The sequence below is a fragment of the Haliotis rufescens genome, unplaced genomic scaffold, assembly GCF_023055435.1.
Source record: "Haliotis rufescens isolate VD_foot unplaced genomic scaffold, xgHalRufe1.0.p SCAF_14, whole genome shotgun sequence".
Lineage (NCBI taxonomy): Eukaryota > Metazoa > Mollusca > Gastropoda > Lepetellida > Haliotidae > Haliotis > Haliotis rufescens.
Window position 1 is genome coordinate 954644 of NW_025963824.1, and position 23369 is coordinate 978012.

Here is a 23369-nt window from a genome sequence, read left to right on the forward strand (position 1 = left end):
GACATGGATGTGACTGTTGTATTGTGTACATATGTGACTGTTGTATGTGGCTGTAATGTGAGATATTGACTGTTGTATCCGACATGGATGTGACTGTTGTATTGTGTACAGATGTGTCTGTTGTATGTGGCTGTAATGTGAGATATTGACTGTTGTATCCGACATTGATGTGACTGTTGTATTGTGTACAGATGTGACTGTTGTATGTGGCTGTAATGTGAGATATCGACAGTTGTATCCGACATGGATGTGACTGTTGTATTGTGTACAGATGTGACTGTTATATGTGGCTGTAATGTGAGATATCGACTGTTGTATCCGACATGGATGTGACTGTTGTATTGTGTACATATGTGACTGTTGTATGTGGCTGTAATGTGAGATATTGACTGTTGTATCCGACATGGATGTGACTGTTGTATTGTGTACATATGTGACTGTTGTACGTGGCTGTAATGTGAAATATTGACTGTTGTATCCGACATGGATGTGACTGTTGTATTGTGTACATATGTGACTGTTGTACGTGGCTGTAATGTGAGATATTGACTGTTGTATCCGACATGGATGTGACTGTTGTATTGTGTACAGATGTGGCTGTTGTATGTGGCTGTAATGTGAGATATTGACTGTTGTATCCGACATGGATGTGACTGTTGTATTGTGTACAGATGTGACTGTTGTATGTGGCTGTAATGTGAGATATTGACTGTTGTATCCGACATGGATGTGACTGTTGTATTGTGTACATATGTGACTGTTGTACGTGGCTGTAATGTGAGATATTGACTGTTGTATCCGACATGGATGTGACTGTTGTATTGTGTACAGATGTGGCTGTTGTATGTGGCTGTAATGTGAGATATTGACTGTTGTATCCGACATGGATGTGACTGTTGTATTGTGTACAGATGTGACTGTTGTATTGTGTACAGATGTGGCTGTTGTATGTGGCTGTAATGTGAGATATTGACTGTTGTATCCGACATGGCTGTGACTGTTGTATTGTGTACAGATGTGACTGTTGTATGTGGCTGTAATGTGAGATATTGACTGTTGTATCCGACATGGATGTGACTGTTGTATTGTGTACAGATGTGACTGTTCTACGTGGCTGTAATGTGAGATATTGACTGTTGTATCCGACATGGATGTGACTGTTGTATTGTGTACAGATGTGACTGTTGTATGTGGCTGTAATGTGAGATATTGACTGTTGTATCCGACATGGATGTGACTGTTGTATTGTGTACATATGTGACTGTTGTACGTGGCTGTAATGTGAAATATTGACTGTTGTATCCGACATGGATGTGACTGTTGTATTGTGTACAGATGTGACTGTTGTATTGTGTACAGATGTGGCTGTTGTATGTGGCTGTAATGTGAGATATTGACTGTTGTATCCGACATGGATGTGACTGTCGTATTGTGCACAGATGTGACTGTTCTACGTTGCTGTAATGTGAGATATTGACTGTTGTATCCGACATGGCTGTGACTGTTGTATTGTGTACAGATGTGACTGTTGTATGTGGCTGTAATGTGAGATATTGACTGTTGTATCCGACATGGATGTGACTGTTGTATTGTGTACAGATGTGTCTGTTGTATGTGGCTGTAATGTGAGATATTGACTGTTGTATCCGACATTGATGTGACTGTTGTATTGTGTACAGATGTGACTGTTGTATGTGGCTGTAATGTGAGATATTGACTGTTGTATCCGACATGGATGTGACTGTTGTATTGTGTACAGATGTGACTGTTGTATGTGGCTGTAATGTGAGATATCGACTGTTGTATCCGACATGGATGTGACTGTTGTATTGTGTACAGATGTCACTGTTGTATGTGGCTGTAATGTGAGATATTGACTGTTGTATCCGACATGGATGTGACTGTTGTATTGTGTACAGATGTGACTGTTGTACGTGGCTGTAATGTGAGATATTGACTGTTGTATCCGACATGGATGTGACTGTTGTACGTGGCTGTAATGTGAGATATTGACTGTTGTATCCGACATGGATGTGACTGTTGTATTGTGTACAGATGTGACTGTTGTATGTAGCTGTAATGTGAGATATTGACTGTTGTATCCGACATGGATGTGACTGTTGTATTGTGTACAGATGTGGGTGTTGTACGTGGCTGTAATGTGAGATATTGACTGTTGTATCCGACATGGATGTGACTGTTGTATTGTGTACAGATGTCACTGTTGTATGTGGCTGTAATGTGAGATATTGACTGTTGTATCCGACATGGATGTGACTGTTGTATTGTGTACAGATGTGGCTGTTGTATGTGGCTGTAATGTGAGATATTGACTGTTGTATCCGACATGGATATGACTGTTGTATTGTGTACAGATGTCACTGTTGTATGTGGCTGTAATGTGAGATATTGACTGTTGTATCCGACATGGATGTGACTGTTGTATTGTGTACATATGTGACTGTTGTATGTGGCTGTAATGTGAGATATTGACTGTTGTATCCGACATGGATGTGACTGTTGTATTGTGTACATATGTGACTGTTGTATGTGGCTGTAATGTGAGATATTGACTGTTGTATCCGACATGGATGTGACTGTTGTATTGTGTACAGATGTCACTGTTGTATGTGGCTGTAATGTGAGATATTGACTGTTGTATCCGACATGGATGTGACTGTTGTATTGTGTACAGATGTGGCTGTTGTATGTGGCTGTAATGTGAGATATTGACTGTTGTATCCGACATGGATATGACTGTTGTATTGTGTACAGATGTCACTGTTGTATGTGGCTGTAATGTGAGATATTGACTGTTGTATCCGACATGGATGTGACTGTTGTATTGTGTACATATGTGACTGTTGTATGTGGCTGTAATGTGAGATATTGACTGTTGTATCCGACATGGATGTGACTGTTGTATTGTGTACATATGTGACTGTTGTATGTGGCTGTAATGTGAGATATTGACTGTTGTATCCGACATGGATGTGACTGTTGTATTGTGTACAGATGTGACTGTTGTACGTGGCTGTAATGTGAGATATTGACTGTTGTATCCGACATGGATGTGACTGTTGTACGTGGCTGTAATGTGAGATATTGACTGTTGTATCCGACATGGATGTGACTGTTGTATTGTGTACAGATTTGACTGTTGTATGTAGCTGTAATGTGAGATATTGACTGTTGTATCCGACATGGATGTGACTGTTGTATTGTGTACAGATGTGGGTGTTGTACGTGGCTGTAATGTGAGATATTGACTGTTGTATCCGACATGGATGTGACTGTTGTATTGTGTACAGATGTGACTGTTGTATGTGGCTGTAATGTGAGATATTGACTGTTGTATCCGACATGGATGTGACTGTTGTATTGTGTACAGATGTGGCTGTTGTATGTGGCTGTAATGTGAGATATTGACTGTTGTATCCGACATGGATATGACTGTTGTATTGTGTACAGATGTCACTGTTGTATGTGGCTGTAATGTGAGATATTGACTGTTGTATCCGACATGGATGTGACTGTTGTATTGTGTACATATGTGACTGTTGTATGTGGCTGTAATGTGAGATATTGACTGTTGTATCCGACATGGATGTGACTGTTGTATTGTGTACAGATGTGGCTGTTGTATGTGGCTGTAATGTGAGATATTGACTGTTGTATCCGACATGGATGTGACTGTTGTATTGTGTACAGATGTGACTGTTGTACGTGGCTGTAGTGTGAGATATTGATTGTTGTATCCGACATGGATGTGACTGTTGTATTGTGTACAGATGTGACTGTTATATGTGGCTGTAATGTGAGATATTGACTGTTGTATCCGACATGGATGTGACTGTTGTATTGTGTACATATGTGACTGTTGTATGTGGCTGTAATGTGAGATATTGACTGTTGTATCCGACATGGATGTGACTGTTGTATTGTGTACAGATGTGACTGTTATACGTGGCTGTAATGTGAGATATTGACTGTTGTATCCGACATGGATGTGACTGTTGTATTGTGTACAGATGTGACTGTTGTATGTGGCTGTAATGTGAGATATTGACTGTTGTATCCGACATGGATGTGACTGTTGTATTGTGTACAGATGTGGCGTTTGTATGTGGCTGTAATGTGAGATATTGACTGTTGTATCCGACATGGATGTGACTGTTGTATTGTGTACAGATGTCACTGTTGTATGTGGCTGTAATGTGAGATATTGACTGTTGTATCCGACATGGATGTGACTGTTGTATTGTGTACAGATGTCACTGTTGTATGTGGCTGTAATGTGAGATATTGACTGTTGTATCCGACATGGATGTGACTGTTGTATTGTGTACATATGTGACTGTTGTATGTGGCTGTAATGTGAGATATTGACTGTTGTATCCGACATGGATGTGACTGTTGTATTGTGTACAGATGTGTCTGTTGTATGTGGCTGTAATGTGAGATATTGACTGTTGTATCCGACATGGATGTGACTGTTGTATTGTGTACAGATGTGTCTGTTGTATGTGGCTGTAATGTTAGATATTGACTGTTGTATCCGACATGGATGTGACTGTTGTATCTGACATGGATGTGACTGTTGTATTGTGTACAGATGTGACTGTTGTATGTAGCTGTAATGTGAGATATTGACTGTTGTATCCGACATGGATGTGACTGTTGTATCTGATATGGATGTGACTGTTGTATTGTGTACAGATGTGACTGTTGTATGTAGCTGTAATGTGAGATATTGACTGTTGTATCCGACATGGATGTGACTGTTGTATTGTGTACAGATGTGACTGTTATACGTGGCTGTAATGTGAGATATTGACTGTTGTATCCGACATGGATGTGACTGTTGTATTGTGTACAGATGTGGCTGTTGTATGTGGCTGTAATGTGAGATATTGACTGTTGTATCCGACATGGATGTGACTGTTGTATTGTGTACAGATGTCACTGTTGTATGTGGCTGTAATGTGAGATATTGACTGTTGTATCCAACATGGATGTGACTGTTGTATTGTGTACATATGTGACTGTTGTATGTGGCTGTAATGTGAGATATTGACTGTTGTATCCGACATGGATGTGACTGTTGTATTGTGTACAGATGTGTCTGTTGTATGTGGCTGTAATGTGAGATATTGACTGTTGTATCCGACATGGATGTGACTGTTGTATTGTGTACAGATGTGTCTGTTGTATGTGGCTGTAATGTGAGATATTGACTGTTGTATCCGACATGGATGTGACTGTTGTATTGTGTACATATGTGACTGTTGTATGTGGCTGTAATGTGAGATATTGACTGTTGTATCCGACATGGATGTGACTGTTGTATTGTGTACAGATGTGTCTGTTGTATGTGGCTGTAATGTGAGATATTGACTGTTGTATCCGACATGGATGTGACTGTTGTATTGTGTACAGATGTGTCTGTTGTATGTGGCTGTAATGTGAGATATTGACTGTTGTATCCGACATGGATGTGACTGTTGTATTGTGTACAGATGTGTCTGTTGTATGTGGCTGTAATGTGAGATATTGACTGTTGTATCCGACATGGATGTGACTGTTGTACTGTGTACAGATGTGTCTGTTGTATGTGGCTGTAATGTGAGATATTGACTGTTGTATCCGACATGGATGTGACTGTTGTATTGTGTACAGATGTGTCTGTTGTATGTGGCTGTAATGTGAGATATTGACTGTTGTATCCGACATGGATGTGACTGTTCTATTGTGTACAGATGTGACTGTTGTATGTGGCTGTAATGTGAGATATTGACTGTTGTATCCGACACGGATGTGACTGTTGTATTGTGTACAGATGTGGCTGTTGTATGTGGCTGTAATGTGAGATATTGACTGTTGTATCCGACATGGATGTGACTGTTGTATTGTGTACATATGTGACTGTTGTATGTGGCTGTAATGTGAGATATTGACTGTTGTATCCGACATGGATGTGACTGTTGTATTGTGTACAGATGTGACTGTTGTATGTGGCTGTAATGTGAGATATTGACTGTTGTATCCGACATGGATGTGACTGTTATATTGTGTACAGATGTCACTGTTGTATGTGGCTGTAATGTGAGATATTGACTGTTGTATCCGACATGGATGTGACTGTTGTATCTGACATGGATGTGACTGTTGTATTGTGTACATATGTGACTGTTGTATGTGGCTGTAATGTGAGATATTGACTGTTGTATCCGACATGGATGTGACTGTTGTATTGTGTACAGATGTCACTGTTGTATGTGGCTGTAATGTGAGATATTGACTGTTGTATCCGACATGGATGTGACTGTTGTATTGTGTACAGATGTCACTGTTGTATGTGGCTGTAATGTGAGATATTGACTGTTGTATCCGACATGGATGTGACTGTTGTATTGTGTACAGATGTCACTGTTGTACGTGGCTGTAATGTGAGATATTGACCGTTGTATCCGACATGGATGTGACTGTTGTATTGTGTACAGATGTCACTGTTGTATGTGGCTGTAATGTGAGATATTGACTGTTGTATCCGACATGGATGTGACTGTTGTATTGTGTACAGATGTGACTGTTGTATGTGGCTGTAATGTGAGATATTGACTGTTGTATCCGACATGGATGTGACTGTTGTTCATAGAGGGTCAGCACTCACATTGATGCAGGTCATAGAGGGTCAGCACTCACATTGATGCAGGTCATAGAGGGTCAGCACTCACATTGATGCAGGTCATAGAGGGTCGGCACTCACATTGATGCAGGTCATAGAGGGTCGGCACTCACATTGATGCAGGTCATAGAGGGTCAGCACTCACATTGATGCAGGTCATAGAGGGTCAGCACGGAGGGCACGGATGGCCAAGTCGTCTAAGGCGCCGCGATTCGCTGTGCAGAGTTGCGTCCCTTGGGCACGCCAGAAACCTATGATTGTGGGTTCGAATCCCGGTTCGCCCCGATTATGTTTCTAAGTTTGTCAGCACCATGCCCGTGCTCGTGGGTTTCACCGAAGTGGTAAACGTCTAAGGCCTGCAACACTTCGGGCTTTCCTCCCACATTAAGCTGACACGCCGTGATATGACTGGAATAATGTTAAAAGCGGCGTTAAACCCAACTCACTCACTCACTCACTAGTACAACGCGAGCTCATTGTATGGATATCGGATAATATTTGTGACATTTATTTTCTCCTGTTTAAAGGTTCATGGTGATCCGGACCAGAGCCAATATTGTGGATGAGATGGCTGTTTCCATAGAAACAGGACTCCACGACTATCTCTCAAAGAGATATGTCCAGATCGTGATGAAACAAAGGTATTGTCTGGCGTGATCTCGCTTAAACACCGCCCGACAAGAGGGGGACTGGGAGGGAGGGGATGTGTGAATGGGGAGGAAGAGATATGTCCAGATCGTGATGAAACAAAGGTATTGTCTGGCGTGATCTCGCTTAAACACCCCCCGACAAGAGGGGGACTGGGAGGGAGGGGATGTGTGAATGGGGAGGAGGAGGGTCTGGGATTGTTTTGAAACAGTTTTGTTTTGTCCTCAGACTCTACCACCAAAATATTTTTTTAACTGGACATCCTGGGTCTTGTAAACAACATAGGCTCATCCTTCCTAAAAAGTTTAGACGCTTTTTTTTAATCAGTAAAACCGGTAAAAAAATACCTGGCTCTGAACAAACTTCCTAGCCAGCCTAAGCACCTCCGCCATCGCCCAGACCCTCGTCTCAATACCGATTAGTGCGTCCCTTAATAAACACCGAATTCAGACGTTCTTGCAAACGATATGTACTTCAAAAATATATTAAAGAACTAGGGCATGTTACTATGGCATGATAGATTAACTATGGTCAAATGTGCAATTTGGGTGTTATTTAACTTAATCTGAGTGGTATAGTATTCATTCCAGCTTATGACTGAGTGAGAAAGTATGGTTTTACGCCGCTTTAACAATATTTCAGTATTATCATGCTGTTTAAGAAAAGAAATGGGTTTCACACATAATACCAATGTTGGGAATCGAACCCATGTTTACGGCGTGACAGCGAACGCTTTAACCATTAGGCTACACTACGCCTGTTCCAGCTTATGGCTTGTGGTTTAATATCTATCTTTGTCAAGCTAATATGGTCGAGGTTGTATGTCTCCCGTATATCATGTTCCTTTATGATCCTGTATCCCTTCCTTCTATTTCTGAAGTGTGAATGTCACACACCTTCCACATTGCAGGCAATGCAGAGATCAGAAGACCTGGTCAGACGTCATTTCGTCTGTTGTATAAAGTCAGATGTTTTGTAATGTTACGTGTGATTCAAATATGAATTTTCGCCTGCAGATCAGAGGACGCCTTTGACGCCGTGCTGCACGTGACCCCTGTCAATAAAGTGGACAAACTGTTGACCAAGCTGGGCGACGAGGGGTTCGGGGAGGGACCGAGTGCCAGCCAAGTCCTCAGCATCTCTGAGGGCGACACCGTCGAGGTCACATTTCGCGGCAACATCACCTCCAGCGACGACCGACCTCTCGAGGTCCAGTTTAACTCCAATGTGTCGTCACACGTGCAGTTCACACTGACGGAGGTGGACAAGTACCTTCAGAAGAACTTCCCCGTGTATAGGGGCGTAGTGCAGGTGTACCGGAAGTACACGGTTGTTCCGGCGGAAGTCCGGTCCATCACGCGGAAGGTTTCTGACGACGAAGCGAAACAGGGACCGGAAGTGAAGAGGGATCTGCTGTGCGAGCTGCTGATAAGCATTCCGAAGGTGAACATTTTGTGAAGTGATTGTGAAGTGTAAGAAAGGAATGTGCAATAGGATATATACTTTCATTAATTATCCAAAATGTCACGATGACTGAGTGAGTGAGATAGAATTCACGCCCCTTTTAACAGTATTCCAGTATTTCACATCTTTTGCCACTTAAGTAAAAACACAAATAACTGGTATGAAACATTACTGTGGCTTACCCGGAGAAAGACCGCCTCCGTGGTCTAGTGGTAGAGCGTCCGCCCGGAGAGCAGAAGGTCCGGGGTTCGATCCCAGGCCGCGTCATACCAAAAGACGTTAAAAGATGGTACTTGTTGTTACCCTGTCTGGTGCTCGGGATTAAGGGGCTAAAACAAGGACTGGTCGACTCGGAACCATTAGTGGGGTATTCATGTTAAACTGTGGCATGGTATCTCAGTGAGCTAGCACTATAAATCGGCATCGGTCCGGACTAGTACAAGCAGCCACACAAACACACACACGTGCATGCACGTCGCCATATAAGTGCAATAATCTTGGACGCGACGTTAAACCCAATTCCATCTCACCTTACCGGGAGACAAACCCACAATCATTGGTGTTCGCGTGTCCAAGGGACGTAACTCTGCACAGCTTTTTTTTGGATGCCTCAGACGAAGATCAGGTTATTAATTTGAATATTTTTGGTAAATAGATTGGTTAATAAGAGATAGCCAGATAAGGCACCAGCGTCAGTGGCACTGTACAGTTACCTCCCTTAGCCATGCCTGGATCCGCTGATCGTGTTTCAAATGCCATAGTCCCAATGTACATGTTCCCTCACCACCATACACGCGTGTTTGCCACGGTACAAGCCACTGAACTACATCACTTTGCCCTTTACTCCCACATCAAGCTGACGTGATAGAAATTAAATACTATTTAAAGTAGTATATTATTTCTCAAGCGGTGTGTAACTTAAGTTACTCACATTACCTCGAAACATCACCTCACTCAAACTTCAACATTCAAATGGTATTAGGAAATAAGCACTTTACTTTATTCGTATTGTCACTTTTGTCCTTTCATCAATATATTACGAGTTCTTACAAAATACTGACAATTTTCAGTAGGGAGTGAGGTGGGTTTAGCGCCGCTTAGAACACTATTTCCGTTTTATCTCAGCGCGTCAGCTTAATGTAGGAGGAAGGCCTTAGACAGTTAAGTGAAACCCACGAGCACGGGTGTGGTGCTGACAAACCTAGAAACATAATCGCGTCGAACCGGGATTCGAACCCACTATCATGGGATTCTGACGTGCCAAAGGGAAAACATTCTGCACAGCGAATTGCGGTGCCTGGGACGACTGGGCCACCCGTGCCCCCGACATTTCTCCGTGACCATTGATTTGTACAGGAGCACGAACACGTGACGAGTTCCGTAAAACACCATGGTAATGACATCAACTAAACTCAACTGTAACGTTTCAGTACCACATTGAGCCGTGTCCAGTGCCAGTCAAAGCTCCAATCACAATCCACAACACACGTGACCCAGTGAACGAGGACTACATGCACAGCCTGGCGGCAGAGTTGGGCGAGGAGTGGCGGAAGGTGGCGCACTATCTGAACGTGCAGCGCGTGCGGATCCAGGCAATACTGCGCCACATGCAGCTCGGGGAGAGGTCGGACGCGGACGCCAAGTTCGACATGCTGATGACGTGGCTGAAGAGAGCGCCAAAGTCGAGTGACAAGGTGAGCTAAATCGGATTTGTGGTCAGGAGATAAATTAAGTAAACGATGTTAGAGGCGATGGGGAGTTGAGTTGAACACCGCTTTGGGCAATAGTGTATACATAGCATAGTGTGTCACTTCTAGGAGAGCCAAACTATGTATGAATATTTAAATGTATTACGTGACAGATTGCATAACGTGGTGTGAGGGTAACGTGGACCTTGGTCCGGCTGTGTGACGTGACTGATTGCATGACAGTGTCACGGTAACGTGGACCTTGGACCGGCTGTGTGACGTGACTGATTGCATGACAGTGTCACAATAACGTGGACCTTGGTCCGGCTGTGTGACGTGACTGATCGCATGACAGTGTCACGGTAACGTGGACCTTGGTCCGGCTGTGTGACGTGACTGATCGCATGACAGTGTCACATTAACGTAGACCTTGGTCCGGCTGTGTGACGTGACTGATCGCATGACAGTGTCACAATAACCTAGACCTTGGTCCGGCTGTGTGACGTGACTGATTGCATGGCAGTGTCACGGTAACGTAGACCTTGGTCCGGCTGTGTGACGTGACTGATTGCATGACAATGTCACGGTAACGTTGACCTTGGTCCGGCTGTGTGACGTGACTGATCGCATGACAGTGTCACAATAACCTAGACCTTGGTCCGGCTGTACGACGTGACTGATTGCATGGCAGTGTCACGGTAACGTAGACCTTGGTCCGGCTGTGTGACGTGACTGATTGCATGACAGTGTCACGGTAACGTTGACCTTGGTCCGGCTGTGTGACGTGACTGATTGCATGACAGTGTCACGGTAACGTTGACCTTGGTCCGGCTGTGTGACGTGACTGATTGCATGACAGTGTCACGGTAACGTGGACCTTGATCCGGCTGTGTGACGTGACTGATCGCATGACAGTGTCACATTAACGTAGACCTTGGTCCGGCTGTGTGACGTGACTGATCGCATGACAGTGTCACAATAACCTAGACCTTGGTCCGGCTGTGTGACGTGACTGATTGCATGACAGTGTCACGGTAACGTGGACCTTGGTCCGGCTATGTGACTTGACTGATTGCATTGCAGTGTCACGGTAACGGGGACCCTGGTCCGGCTGTATGACGTGACTGATTGCATGACAGTGTCACGGTAACGTGGACCTTGGTCCGGCTGTGTGACGTGACTCATTGCATGACAGTGTCACAATAACGTAGACCTTGGTCCGGCTGTGTGACGTGACTGATTGCATGGAAGTGTCACGGTAATGTGGACCTTGGTCCGGCTGTGTGACGTGACTGATTGCATGACAGTGTCACAATAACGTGGACCTTGGTCCGTCTGTGTGACGTGACTGATTGCATGACAGTGTCACGGTAACGTGGACCTTGGTCCGGCTGTGTGACGTGACTGATTGCATGACAGTGTCACAATAACGTGGACCTTGGTCCGGCTGTGTGACGTGACTGATTGCATGGAAGTGTCACGGTAACGTGGACCTTGGTCCGGCTGTGTGACGTGACTGATTGCATGACAGTGTCACAATAACGTAGACCTTGGTCCGGCTGTGTGACGTGACTGATTGCATGACAGTGTCACGGTAACGTGGACCTTGGTCCGGCTGTGTGACGTGACTGATTGCATTACAGTGTCACAATAACGTGGACCTTGGTCCGGCTGTGTGACGTGACTGATTGCATGGAAGTGTCACGGTAACGTGGACCTTGGTCCGGCTGTGTGACGTGACTGATTGCATGACAGTGTCACAATAACGTGGACCTTGGTCCGGCTGTGTGACGTGACTGATTGCATGACAGTGTCACGGTAACGTTGACCTTGGTCCGGCTGTGTGACGTGACTGATCGCATGACAGTGTCACAATAACCTAGACCTTGGTCCGGCTGTACGACGTGACTGATTGCATGACAGTGTCACGGTAACGTAGACCTTGATCCGTGTGTATGACGTGACTGATTGCATGACAGTGTCACGGTAACGTGGACCTTGATCCGTGTGTAGGACGTGACTGATTGCATGACAGTGTCACGGTAACGTAGACCTTGATCCGTGTGTATGACGTGACTGATTGCATGACAGTGTCACAATAACGTGGACCTTGATCCGTGTGTATGACGTGACTGATTGCATGACAGTGTTACAATAACGTAGACCTTGATCCGTGTGTATGACGTGACTGATTGCATGACAGTGTCACAATAACGTGGACCTTGATCCGTGTGTATGATGTGACTGATTGCATGACAGTGTCACAATAACGTGGACCTTGATCCGTGTGTATGACGTGACTGATTGCATGACAGTGTCATAATAACGTGGACCTTGGTCCGTGTGTATGACGTGACTGATTGCATGACAGTGTCAAAATAACCTAGACCTTGGTGCGGCTGTATGACGTGACTGATTGCATTACAGTGTCACAATAACGTGGACCTTGGTCCGGCTGTGTGACGTGACTGATCGCATGACAGTGTCACAATAACGTAGACCTTGATCCGGCTGTGTGACGTGACTGATTGCCCGACAGTGTCACAATAACGTGGACCTTGGTCCAGCTGTATGACGTGACTGATCGCATGACAGTGTCACAATAACGTAGACCTTGTCCCGTGTGTATGACGTGACTGATTGCATGACAGTGTCACGGTAACGTGGACCTTGATCCGTGTGTATGACGTGACTGATTGCATGACAGTGTCACGGTAACGTAGACCTTGGTCCGTGTGTATGACGTGACTGATTGCATGACAGTGTCACGGTAACGTGGACCTTGGTCCGGCTGTGTGACGTGACTGACTACGTGACAGTGTCACAATAACCTAGACCTTGATCCGTGTGTATGACGTGACTGATTGCATGACAGTGTCACGGTAACGTAGACCTTGATCCGTGTGTATGACGTGACAGATTGCATGACAGTGTCACGGTAACGTAGACCTTGGTCCGTGTGTATAACGTGACTGATTGCATGACAGTGTTACAATAACGTAGACCTTGATCCGTGTGTAGGGCGTGACTGATCGCATGACAGTGTCACAATAACGTGGACCTTGATCCGTGTGTATGACGTGACTGATTGCATGACAGTGTCACGGTAACGTGGACCTTGGTCCGGCTGTGTGACGTGACTGATTGCATGACAGTGTCACAATAACGTGGACCTTGATCCGTGTGTATGACGTGACTGATTGCATGACAGTGTCACAATAACGTGGACGTTGGTCCGTGTGTATGACGTGACTGATCGCATGACAGTGTCACAATAACGTGGACCTTGATCCGTGTGTATGACGTGACTGATCGCATGACAGTGTCACGGTAACGTGGACCTTTATCCGTGTGTATGACGTGACTGCTTGTATGACAGTGTCACAATAACGTGGACCTTGATCCGTGTGTAGGGCGTGACTGATTGCATGACAGTGTCACAATAACGTGGACCTTGATCCGTGTGTATGACGTGACTGATTGCATGACAGTGTCACAATAACGTGGACCTTGATCCGTGTGTAGGACGTGACTGATTACGTGACAGTGTCACAATAACGTGGACCTTGATCCGTGTATAGGACGTGACTGGTTGCATGACAGTGTCACGGTAACGTGGACCTTGATCCGTGTGTATGACGTGACTGATTGCATGACAGTGTCACAATAACGTGGACCTTGGTCCGTGTGTATGACGTGACTGATTGCATGACAGTGTCACAATAACGTGGACCTTGATCCGTGTGTAGGGCGTGACTGATTGCATGACAGTGTCACGGTAACGTAGACCTTGATCCGTGTGTATGACGTGACTGATTGCATGACAGTGTCACAATAACGTGGACCTTGAACTTTGACCCCTGTGTAGGACGTGACCGATTACGTGACAGTGTCACAATAACGTGGACCTTGAACCTTGACCCCTGTGTAGGACGTGACCGATTACGTGACAGTGTCACAATAACGTGGACCTTGATCCGTGTGTATGACGTGACTGATTGCATGACAGTGTCACAATAACGTGGACCTTGATCCGTGTGTAGGACGTGACTGATTACGTGACAGTGTCACAATAACGTGGACCTTGATCCGTGTATAGGACGTGACTGGTTGCATGACAGTGTCACGGTAACGTGGACCTTGATCCGTGTGTATGACGTGACTGATTGCATGACAGTGTCACAATAACGTGGACCTTGGTCCGTGTGTATGACGTGACTGATTGCATGACAGTGTCACAATAACGTGGACCTTGATCCGTGTGTAGGGCGTGACTGATTGCATGACAGTGTCACGGTAACGTAGACCTTGATCCGTGTGTATGACGTGACTGATTGCATGACAGTGTCACAATAACGTAGACCTTGAACCTTGACCCCTGTGTAGGACGTGACTGATTACGTGACAGTGTCACAATAACGTGGACCTTGATCCGTGTGTAGGACGTGACTGACTACGTGACAGTGTCACAATAACGTAGACCTTGATCCGTGTGTAGGACGTGACTGATTGCATGACAGTGTCACAATAACGTGGACCTTGAACCTTGACCCCTGTGTAGGACGTGACTGATTACGTGACAGTGTCACGGTAGCGTGAACAGTTGTTCCTGTATTCAGACATAAGCTTCTTGAACAACACTCAATTACCTCCGGTCGTTTTGACACAATATCACGAACTCACACTGTAACCCTCAACAGGTGGCCATATTGTCAACGGCGTTGATCAAGAGCGGAAGGGAGGACCTGTCAGAACAGATCCGCACCCGCCAGAGGGAGTACCGGGAACAACAGATTGGAAGCCGCTGATTGGTCGGCTCCGTGACGTCATACATAACAACGCCCACGCACTCGGAAGAACCAATCACAGCACCATTTATTCATGCGGGACTGGAAGATGATATAATTGACACCATTGTGACAAGCTACACATATACTCTTATTTATATTTTGCTTATAGTTCCACAGACTGTATGTCAACAGAATCACCGGATCCTGTTTAGGACACCGGATCCTGTTTAGGACACCTGGTGGTCAGCACTTTCAGTACATACATTTACCCCGTACCGACGTAGCTCCACGTTCAGACAGTCAACCTCCTGTATGAAGCCTGGTATTATCTAACGTCATTGATGTAGTGTACAACATTATAAAGTAGAGATTACAGGTTGATATTGACGAATGAAGCAATATTCTATGTCCAGGTGCCTTGTAACTGTTTAGGTTATTCCCACTAACCTGTCCCGCAATAACGACCTTGTGATATACGCCCTTCAGTATATTCTGAGCCAAAACTTAGGGTCAGCACACATTTACGGAACAAACAGTATCACCCAAAATATATATGATCCCTTTTTTTGTGTGTTCAGTATCACTCTTTCGTAAATGTGGCTCTAACACATTAATACCACCAATTATTTATAAAAGCATTAAATCCAAATGGATGGATGTGTCTCCGAATGCACATGCAGTTGCATAACACGGAGTATATTATGTCAATTTACATACAAAACGAGCCCGCCAATTATTCCAAACATTAAGCGTAAAGACAGTCAGGATGTTGCGTACAGCCACCACACTGTACAGAGTAACAGGGACGAACGCTGTACGAAACTTTTGTAGGACTAAATTATTAGCAACATACCTAATGCTACTCAAAATCCATTGTGTTGGTGACTGCTAATGTGAAATGCTATTGGTGGCATTGATTGATTGTAGATGTGTAGTCAGGGTTACTCTCTGATCCTGCCTGTATTTATATTACCAACATATCATATATCAGTATTTCCTTTGAATATAACTTTATTTGCATGGATCGGAGACGTAATATTCGTGTTATCCAGCTGTATGAATACTGTCTTTGTGTAGTCGTAGTGTTACAGGATTACGGTGGTGTGTCTATACGTATTATAAACTGACGGGCACTGATACAAGCTGGAACATTGACATGAATGTCTAAAGTTTATTACATAAGATTATATTACCGTTCCTGATGAAACACCAACGCTTAAATCGAAGACTCATTCCGACAAAACAACCATTGGTGTAAACATACACACATGTACACGTCGACTATATCCCCGATACACCAAGACACCCGCCCTGAAGTGTGTCCGACAAACACACAACACTTACATCGTCATCTAGAATTCCGCCCTGAACTGTGTCCGACACACACACGACACTTACACCTTCATCTAGAATTCCGCCCTGAACTGTGTCCGACACACACACGACACTTACACCGTCATCTAGAATTCCGTCCTGAACTGTGTCCGACACACACACAAGACACTTACACCGTCATCTAGAATTCCGTCCTAAACTATGTCCGACACACACACAACACTTACATCGTCATCTAGAATTCCGTCCTGAACTGTGTCCGACACACACACAACACTTACACCGTCATCTAGAATTCCGTCCTGAACTGTGTCCGACACACACACAACACTTACACCGTCATCTAGAATTCCGTCCTGAACTGTGTCCGACACACACACAACACTTACACCGTCATCTAGAATTCCGTCCTGAACTGTGTCCGACACACACACAACACTTACATCGTCATCTAGAATTCCGTCCTGAACTGTGTCCGACACACACACAACACTTACACCGTCATCTAGAATTCCGTCCTAAACTATGTCAGACACACACACAACACTTACACCGTCATCTAGAATTCCATCCTAAACTATGTCCGACACACACACAACACTTACATCGTCATCTAGAATTCCGTCCTGAACTGTGTCCGACACACACACGACACTTACACCGTCATCTAGAATTCCGTCCTGAACTGTGTCCGACACACACACAACACTTACACCGTCATCTAGAATTCCGTCCTAAACTATGTCAGACACACACACAACACTTACACCGTCATCTAGAATTCCATCCTAAACTATGTCCGACACACACACAACACTTACACCGTCATCTAGAATTCCGTCCTGAACTGCGTCCGACACACACACAACACTTACATCGTCATCTAGAATTCCGTCCTAAACTATGTCCGACACACACACAACACTTACACCGTCATCTAGAATTCCGTCCTAAACTATGTCCGACACACACACAACACTTACATCGTCATCTAAAATTCCGTCCTAAACTATGTCCGACACACACACAACACTTACACCGTCATCTAGAATTCCGTCCTATACTGTGTCCGACACACACACGACACTTACACCGTCATCTAGAATTCCGCCCTGAACTGTGTCCGACACACACACAAGACACTTACACCGTCATCTAGAATTCCGCCCTGAACTGTGTCCGACACACACACACAACACTTATACCTTCATCTAGAATTCCGTCCTAAACTGTGTCCGACACACACATGACACTTACACCGTCGTCTAGATTTCCGCCCTGAACTGTGTCCGACACACACACAACACTTACACCGTCATCTAGAATTCCATTCTTAACTGTGTCCGACACACACACAACACTTACACCGTCATCTAGAATTCCGTTCTCAACTGCGTCCAACACACACACGACACTTAAACCGTCATCTAGAATTCCGTTCTCAACTGCGTCCGACACACACACAACACTTACACCGTCATCTAGAATTCCGTTCTCAACTGCGTCCGACACACACACGACACTTAAACCGTCATCTAGAATTCCGTTCTCCACTGTGTCCGACACACACACGACACTTACATCGCATCTACAATTCCGTCCTGAACTGTGTCCGACACACACATGACACTTACACCGTCATCTAGAATTCCTTTCTCAACTGCGTCCGACACACACACGACACTTACACCGTCATCTAAAATTCCGTCCTGAACTGTGACCGACATGCACACGACACTTACACCGTCATCTAGAATTCCGTTCTTAACTGCGTCCGACACACACACAACACTTACACCGTCATCTAGAATTCAGTTCTTAACTGCATCCGACACACACACGACACTTACATCGTCATCTAGAATTCCGTTCTCAACTGCGTCCGACACACACACAACACTTACACCGTCATCTAGAATTCCGTTCTCAACTGCGTCCGACACACACAAGACACTTACACCATCATCTAGAATTCCGTTCTCAACTGTGTCTAACACACACACAAGACTTACACCATCATCTAGAATTCCGTTCTCAACTGCGTCCGACACACACACGACACTCACACCATCATCTTCCGTCCTGAAGTGTGTCCGACACACACACGACACTTACACCGTCATCTAGAATTGCGTTCTCAAGTGTGTCCGACACACACAAGACACTTACATCGTCATCTAGAATTCCGTTCTCAACTGCGTCCCACACACACATGACACTTACACCGTCATCTAGAATTCCGTTCTCAACTGCGTCCGACACACACACGACACTTACACCGTCATCTAGACTCCGTTCTCAACTGCGTCCGACACACACACGACACTTACACTGTCATCTAGAATTCCATTCTTAACTGCGTCCGACACACACACGACACTTACATCGTCATCTAGAATTCCGTTCTCAACTGTGTCCGACACACACACAACACTTACACCGTCATCTAGAATTCCGTTCTCAACTGTGTCCGACACACACAAGACACTTACACCGTCATCTAGAATTCCGTTCTCAACTGTGTCCGACACACACACAACACTTACACCGTCATCTAGAATTCCGTTTTCAACTGTGTCCGACACGCACACAACACTTGCACCGTCATCTAGAATTCCGTTCTCAACTGCGTCCGACACACACAAGACACTTACACCGTCATCTAGAATTCCATTCTCAACTGAGTCCGACACGCACACGACACTTACACCGTCATCTAGAACTCCGTTCTCAACTGTCTCCGACACACACACAACACTTCCACCGTCATCTAAAATTTAACAAATGTGTCCGACATACACACGACACTTACACCGTCATCTAGAATTCCGTCCTGAACTGTGTCCGACACGCACACGACACTTACACCGTCATCCAGAATTCCGTCCTGAACTGTGTCCGACACACACACGACACTTACACCGTCATCCAGAATTCCGTCCTGAACTGTGTCCGACACACACACGACACTTACACCGTCATCTAGAATTCCGTCCTGAACTGTGTCCGACACGCACACAACACTTACACCGTCATCTAGAATTCCGCCCTGAACTGTGTCCGACACACACACGACACTTACACCGTCATCCAGAATTCCGTCCTGAACTATGTCCGACACACGCATGACACTTACACCGTCATCTAGAATTCCGCCCTGAACTGTGTCCGACACACACACGTCACTTACACCGTCATCTAGAATTCCATTCTCAACTGAGTCCGACACGCACACGACACTTACACCGTCATCTAGAATTCTGTTCTCAACTGCGTCCGACACACACATGACACTTACACCGTCATCTAGAACTCCGTTCTCAACTGTCTCCGACACACACACAACACTTCCACTGTCATCTAAAATTTAACAAATGTGTCCGACATACACACGACACTTACACCGTCATCTAGAATTCCGTCCTGAACTGTGTCCGACACGCACACGACACTTACACCGTCATCCAGAATTCCGTCCTGAACTGTGTCCGACACACACACGACACTTACACCGTCATCCAGAATTCCGTCCTGAACTGTGTCCGACACACACACGACACTTACACCGTCATCTAGAATTCCGTCCTGAACTGTGTCCGACACGCACACGACACTTACACCGTCATCCAGAATTCCGTCCTGAACTATGTCCGACACACACACGACACTTACACCGTCATCTAGAATTCCGTCCTGAACTGTGTCCGACACGCACACAACACTTACACCGTCATCTAGAATTCCGCCCTGAACTGTGTCCGACACACACACGACACTTACACCGTCATCCAGAATTCCGTCCTGAACTATGTCCGACACACACATGACACTTACACCTTCATCTAGAATTCTGCCCTGAACTGTGTCCGACACACACACGTCACTTACACCGTCATCTAGAATTTCGCCCTGAACTGTGTCCGACACACACACAACACTTACACCGTCATCTAGAATTCCGTCCTGAACTGCGTCCGACACGCACACGACACTTACACCGTCATCTTCCGTCAAGAAGTGTGCCTGTCCACACTCACTGTATTACAACATCAAGGCTTTCTGTGATCCGTCTTTATCATTGACATATGCAATAAACTGTTAAAGCATCACAAGCCGTGTACGAGTCCTGTGTCCACCCTGTCCGAGGATAATGTGTCAACATATGCAGCAGATACACGTGTTCATTAAAACTCCACGTCAAGACGATCATGTGCCAATGTCACTCCTGTCTATCTCCTGAATGTATACCTGATCCTCTCTCAAAAGCAAGCCAGAAACTTGTGGTCGTTGCTTGGAATTCGACGACATGTATGTGTAGATGGCGTTTATGGGTTGTCATGGGGACACTGTAAGTTGACTGTAACGTTGATATGAAAGCTAGAAATTCACACATCAGCCAACTACTGAACTCAAGTCACTCATTCACCTGGTCTGGATCTTGAAACGTCCGCTCATATATTATAGATTATACCTGACTTCTCTCACTCCCTACTTGGACAGCCGTCCGGAGTTCTAAGAATATACCTGACTTCTCTCACTCCCTACTTGGACAGCCTTCCGGAGTTCTAAGAATATACCTGACTTCTCTCACTCCCTACTTGGACAGCCGTCCGGAGTTCTAAGAATATACCTGACTTCTCTCACTCCCTTCTTGGACAGCCGTCCGGAGTTCTAAGAATATACCTGTCTTCTCTCCCTTTTTGAACAGTCGTCCGTGGCCAGCATGTGTGTTCTAGCCAGGGGAAAGATGTATCCCCATCAGAGCATTTGCCTGAGGGGGAGGGTGTGAGGAATGCCACGGATCAGTGTTTCTTAACATAGCGCCATCTTGCCTCTGATATCAACAAGCAGAATTGGAGTTCACTTGATGACCTTCCACACTATACAGCTGATGCAACTACCAATTCCTCGTGAGAGCCGGTGTAAGCGTATGTCAGTCCTAGACTGTAACATGCAGTTGTGTGGGGAGAGCACCCACTAGCAGTGTGCACAAACAACCATCTCTCCTTTTATCCCACCATTCCATCCCCATTATTTAATATGGGGGATACAGTAATAAGCTTGTCTGTTCGTCTGTAATCATTTTTGGTCTGGATAATATCTCTAAACGTAAGAGGTAATTATTTCATGAAACTTTGCACACACAAAGGCAAGGTCGTCAACTGGCGCCTTTTGCTATTTAAGGGTTTTTAGAATTTTCTCTTTCGTTTCCACGGCAGCAAGTTTGAGTTTGACTTTGAGCAGACCACAGGGTTGTCTGGATAGCTATTCTCTAGTGAATGTATCCAATGTAACAGATGGGAAATGTTTAGTGTAACGATGTATATATTTGCATTAAGCTGCAATGTATAAGATTTCATGAGTTTAATGTGAAAAGTGAGCTTCAGTAAAGATTGATAACTACAGTTGGTGATGCAAAAGATTACAGAATAAGCCGAGTACCAGTTGTGTGACAACTAACTCATAGCTTTGCAAAAAGGACATAAAATACAAACACAAAGTTCCAAATCCCAATTCCATGGTATTGTTTTGACAGCTCAATAACTACTCTTGTATACAGAGAGACAGATTAGACAGGAATATTCATATCAAGTTGGAAAGATCACTCTTGTAGAACATACTGTAACAATCCGAGGATTTGTTCTTTCGAACTTGTGTGGGGCAGGTGGGACTTGACTTCTTCTGATGACGCTTTATGTAAACCCTAACCTAACTTAGTGTTGTGGTGTGTCCCAAGCATGCACTTGTTAACATGAACAAATTCTACTTCTCAGTTATACTAATACGATGATTTCTGGTGCTCCCCGCAGTGATATTGCTGGAATATCGCATCCAAAAGATGAGGTCAAATCGTCACAAAGGTGACACGTCTTGTTATAATCCTAGAAATATCCAAAGTCGTAGAGTGTGAAAATATACATCATTGGCAAGATATCTTTTGGAAGACATCGTTAGTTTGTGCAACATGAAAGCGGTATTGTTTGTTATCCTCAGTGAAGCGACCGATGACACAAAGACACAGTTGATAGTGGAGGTAACAGATGAGTTGACCGCATGTACGCCTTCACCAGAACATCTTCAACTAGTGACACAACTATAGTACAGAAGCTTCTGCTATTGACACAACTATAGTACAGAAGCTTCTGCTATTGATACAACTATAGTACAGAGGCTTCTGCTAGTGACACAACTATAGTACAGAAGCTTCTGCTAGTGACACAACTATAGTACAGAAGCTTCTGCTATTGACACAACTATAGTACAGAAGCTTCTGCTAGTGACACAACTATAGTACAGAGGCTTCTGCTAGTGACACAACTATAGTACAGAAGCTTCTGCTAGTGACACAACTATAGTACAGAAGCTTCTGCTATTGACACAACTCTAGTACAGAAGCTTCTGCTAGTGACACAACTATAGTACAGAAGCTTCTGCTAGTGAAACAACTATAGTACAGAAGCTTCTGCTATTGACAGAACTATAGTACAGAAGCTTCTGCTATTGACACAACTATAGTACAGAAGCTTCTGCTATTGACACAACTATAGTACAGAAGCTTCTGCTAGTGACACAACTATAGTACAGAAGCTTCTGCTATTGACACAACTATAGTACAGAGGCTTCTGCTAGTGACACAACTATAGTACAGAAGCTTCTGCTAGTGACACAACTATAGTACAGAAGCTTCTGCTATTGACACAACTATAGTACAGAAGCTTCTGCTAGTGACACAACTATGGTACAGAAGCTTCTGCT

The 23369-nt window shown here is 44.8% G+C and overlaps 2 protein-coding genes across 3 annotated transcripts in view; both read left to right on the forward strand.

The window, feature by feature from the left end:
• LOC124128006 (p53-induced death domain-containing protein 1-like) overlaps nt 1-20725 on the forward strand; it is a 31017-nt gene extending 10292 nt beyond the window's left edge. Inside the window, exons 2-5 of one of the 2 annotated variants that reach the window (XM_048395612.1) lie at nt 7216-7329; nt 8353-8779; nt 10231-10494; nt 15189-20725. In XM_048395612.1, coding sequence (XP_048251569.1) covers nt 7220-7329; nt 8353-8779; nt 10231-10494; nt 15189-15296 — 909 coding nt within the window. In that variant the 5' untranslated portion in view covers nt 7216-7219 and the 3' untranslated portion in view covers nt 15297-20725. Of the gene's footprint in view, nt 1-7215; nt 7330-7414; nt 7441-8352; nt 8780-10230; nt 10495-15188 lie in introns of those variants that run through there. The other variant, XM_048395613.1, reaches the window with a different exon arrangement.
• Nucleotides 1-23369, forward strand: part of LOC124128861 — a 303995-nt gene that overhangs the window by 81443 nt on the left and 199183 nt on the right. The window lies entirely within an intron of this gene.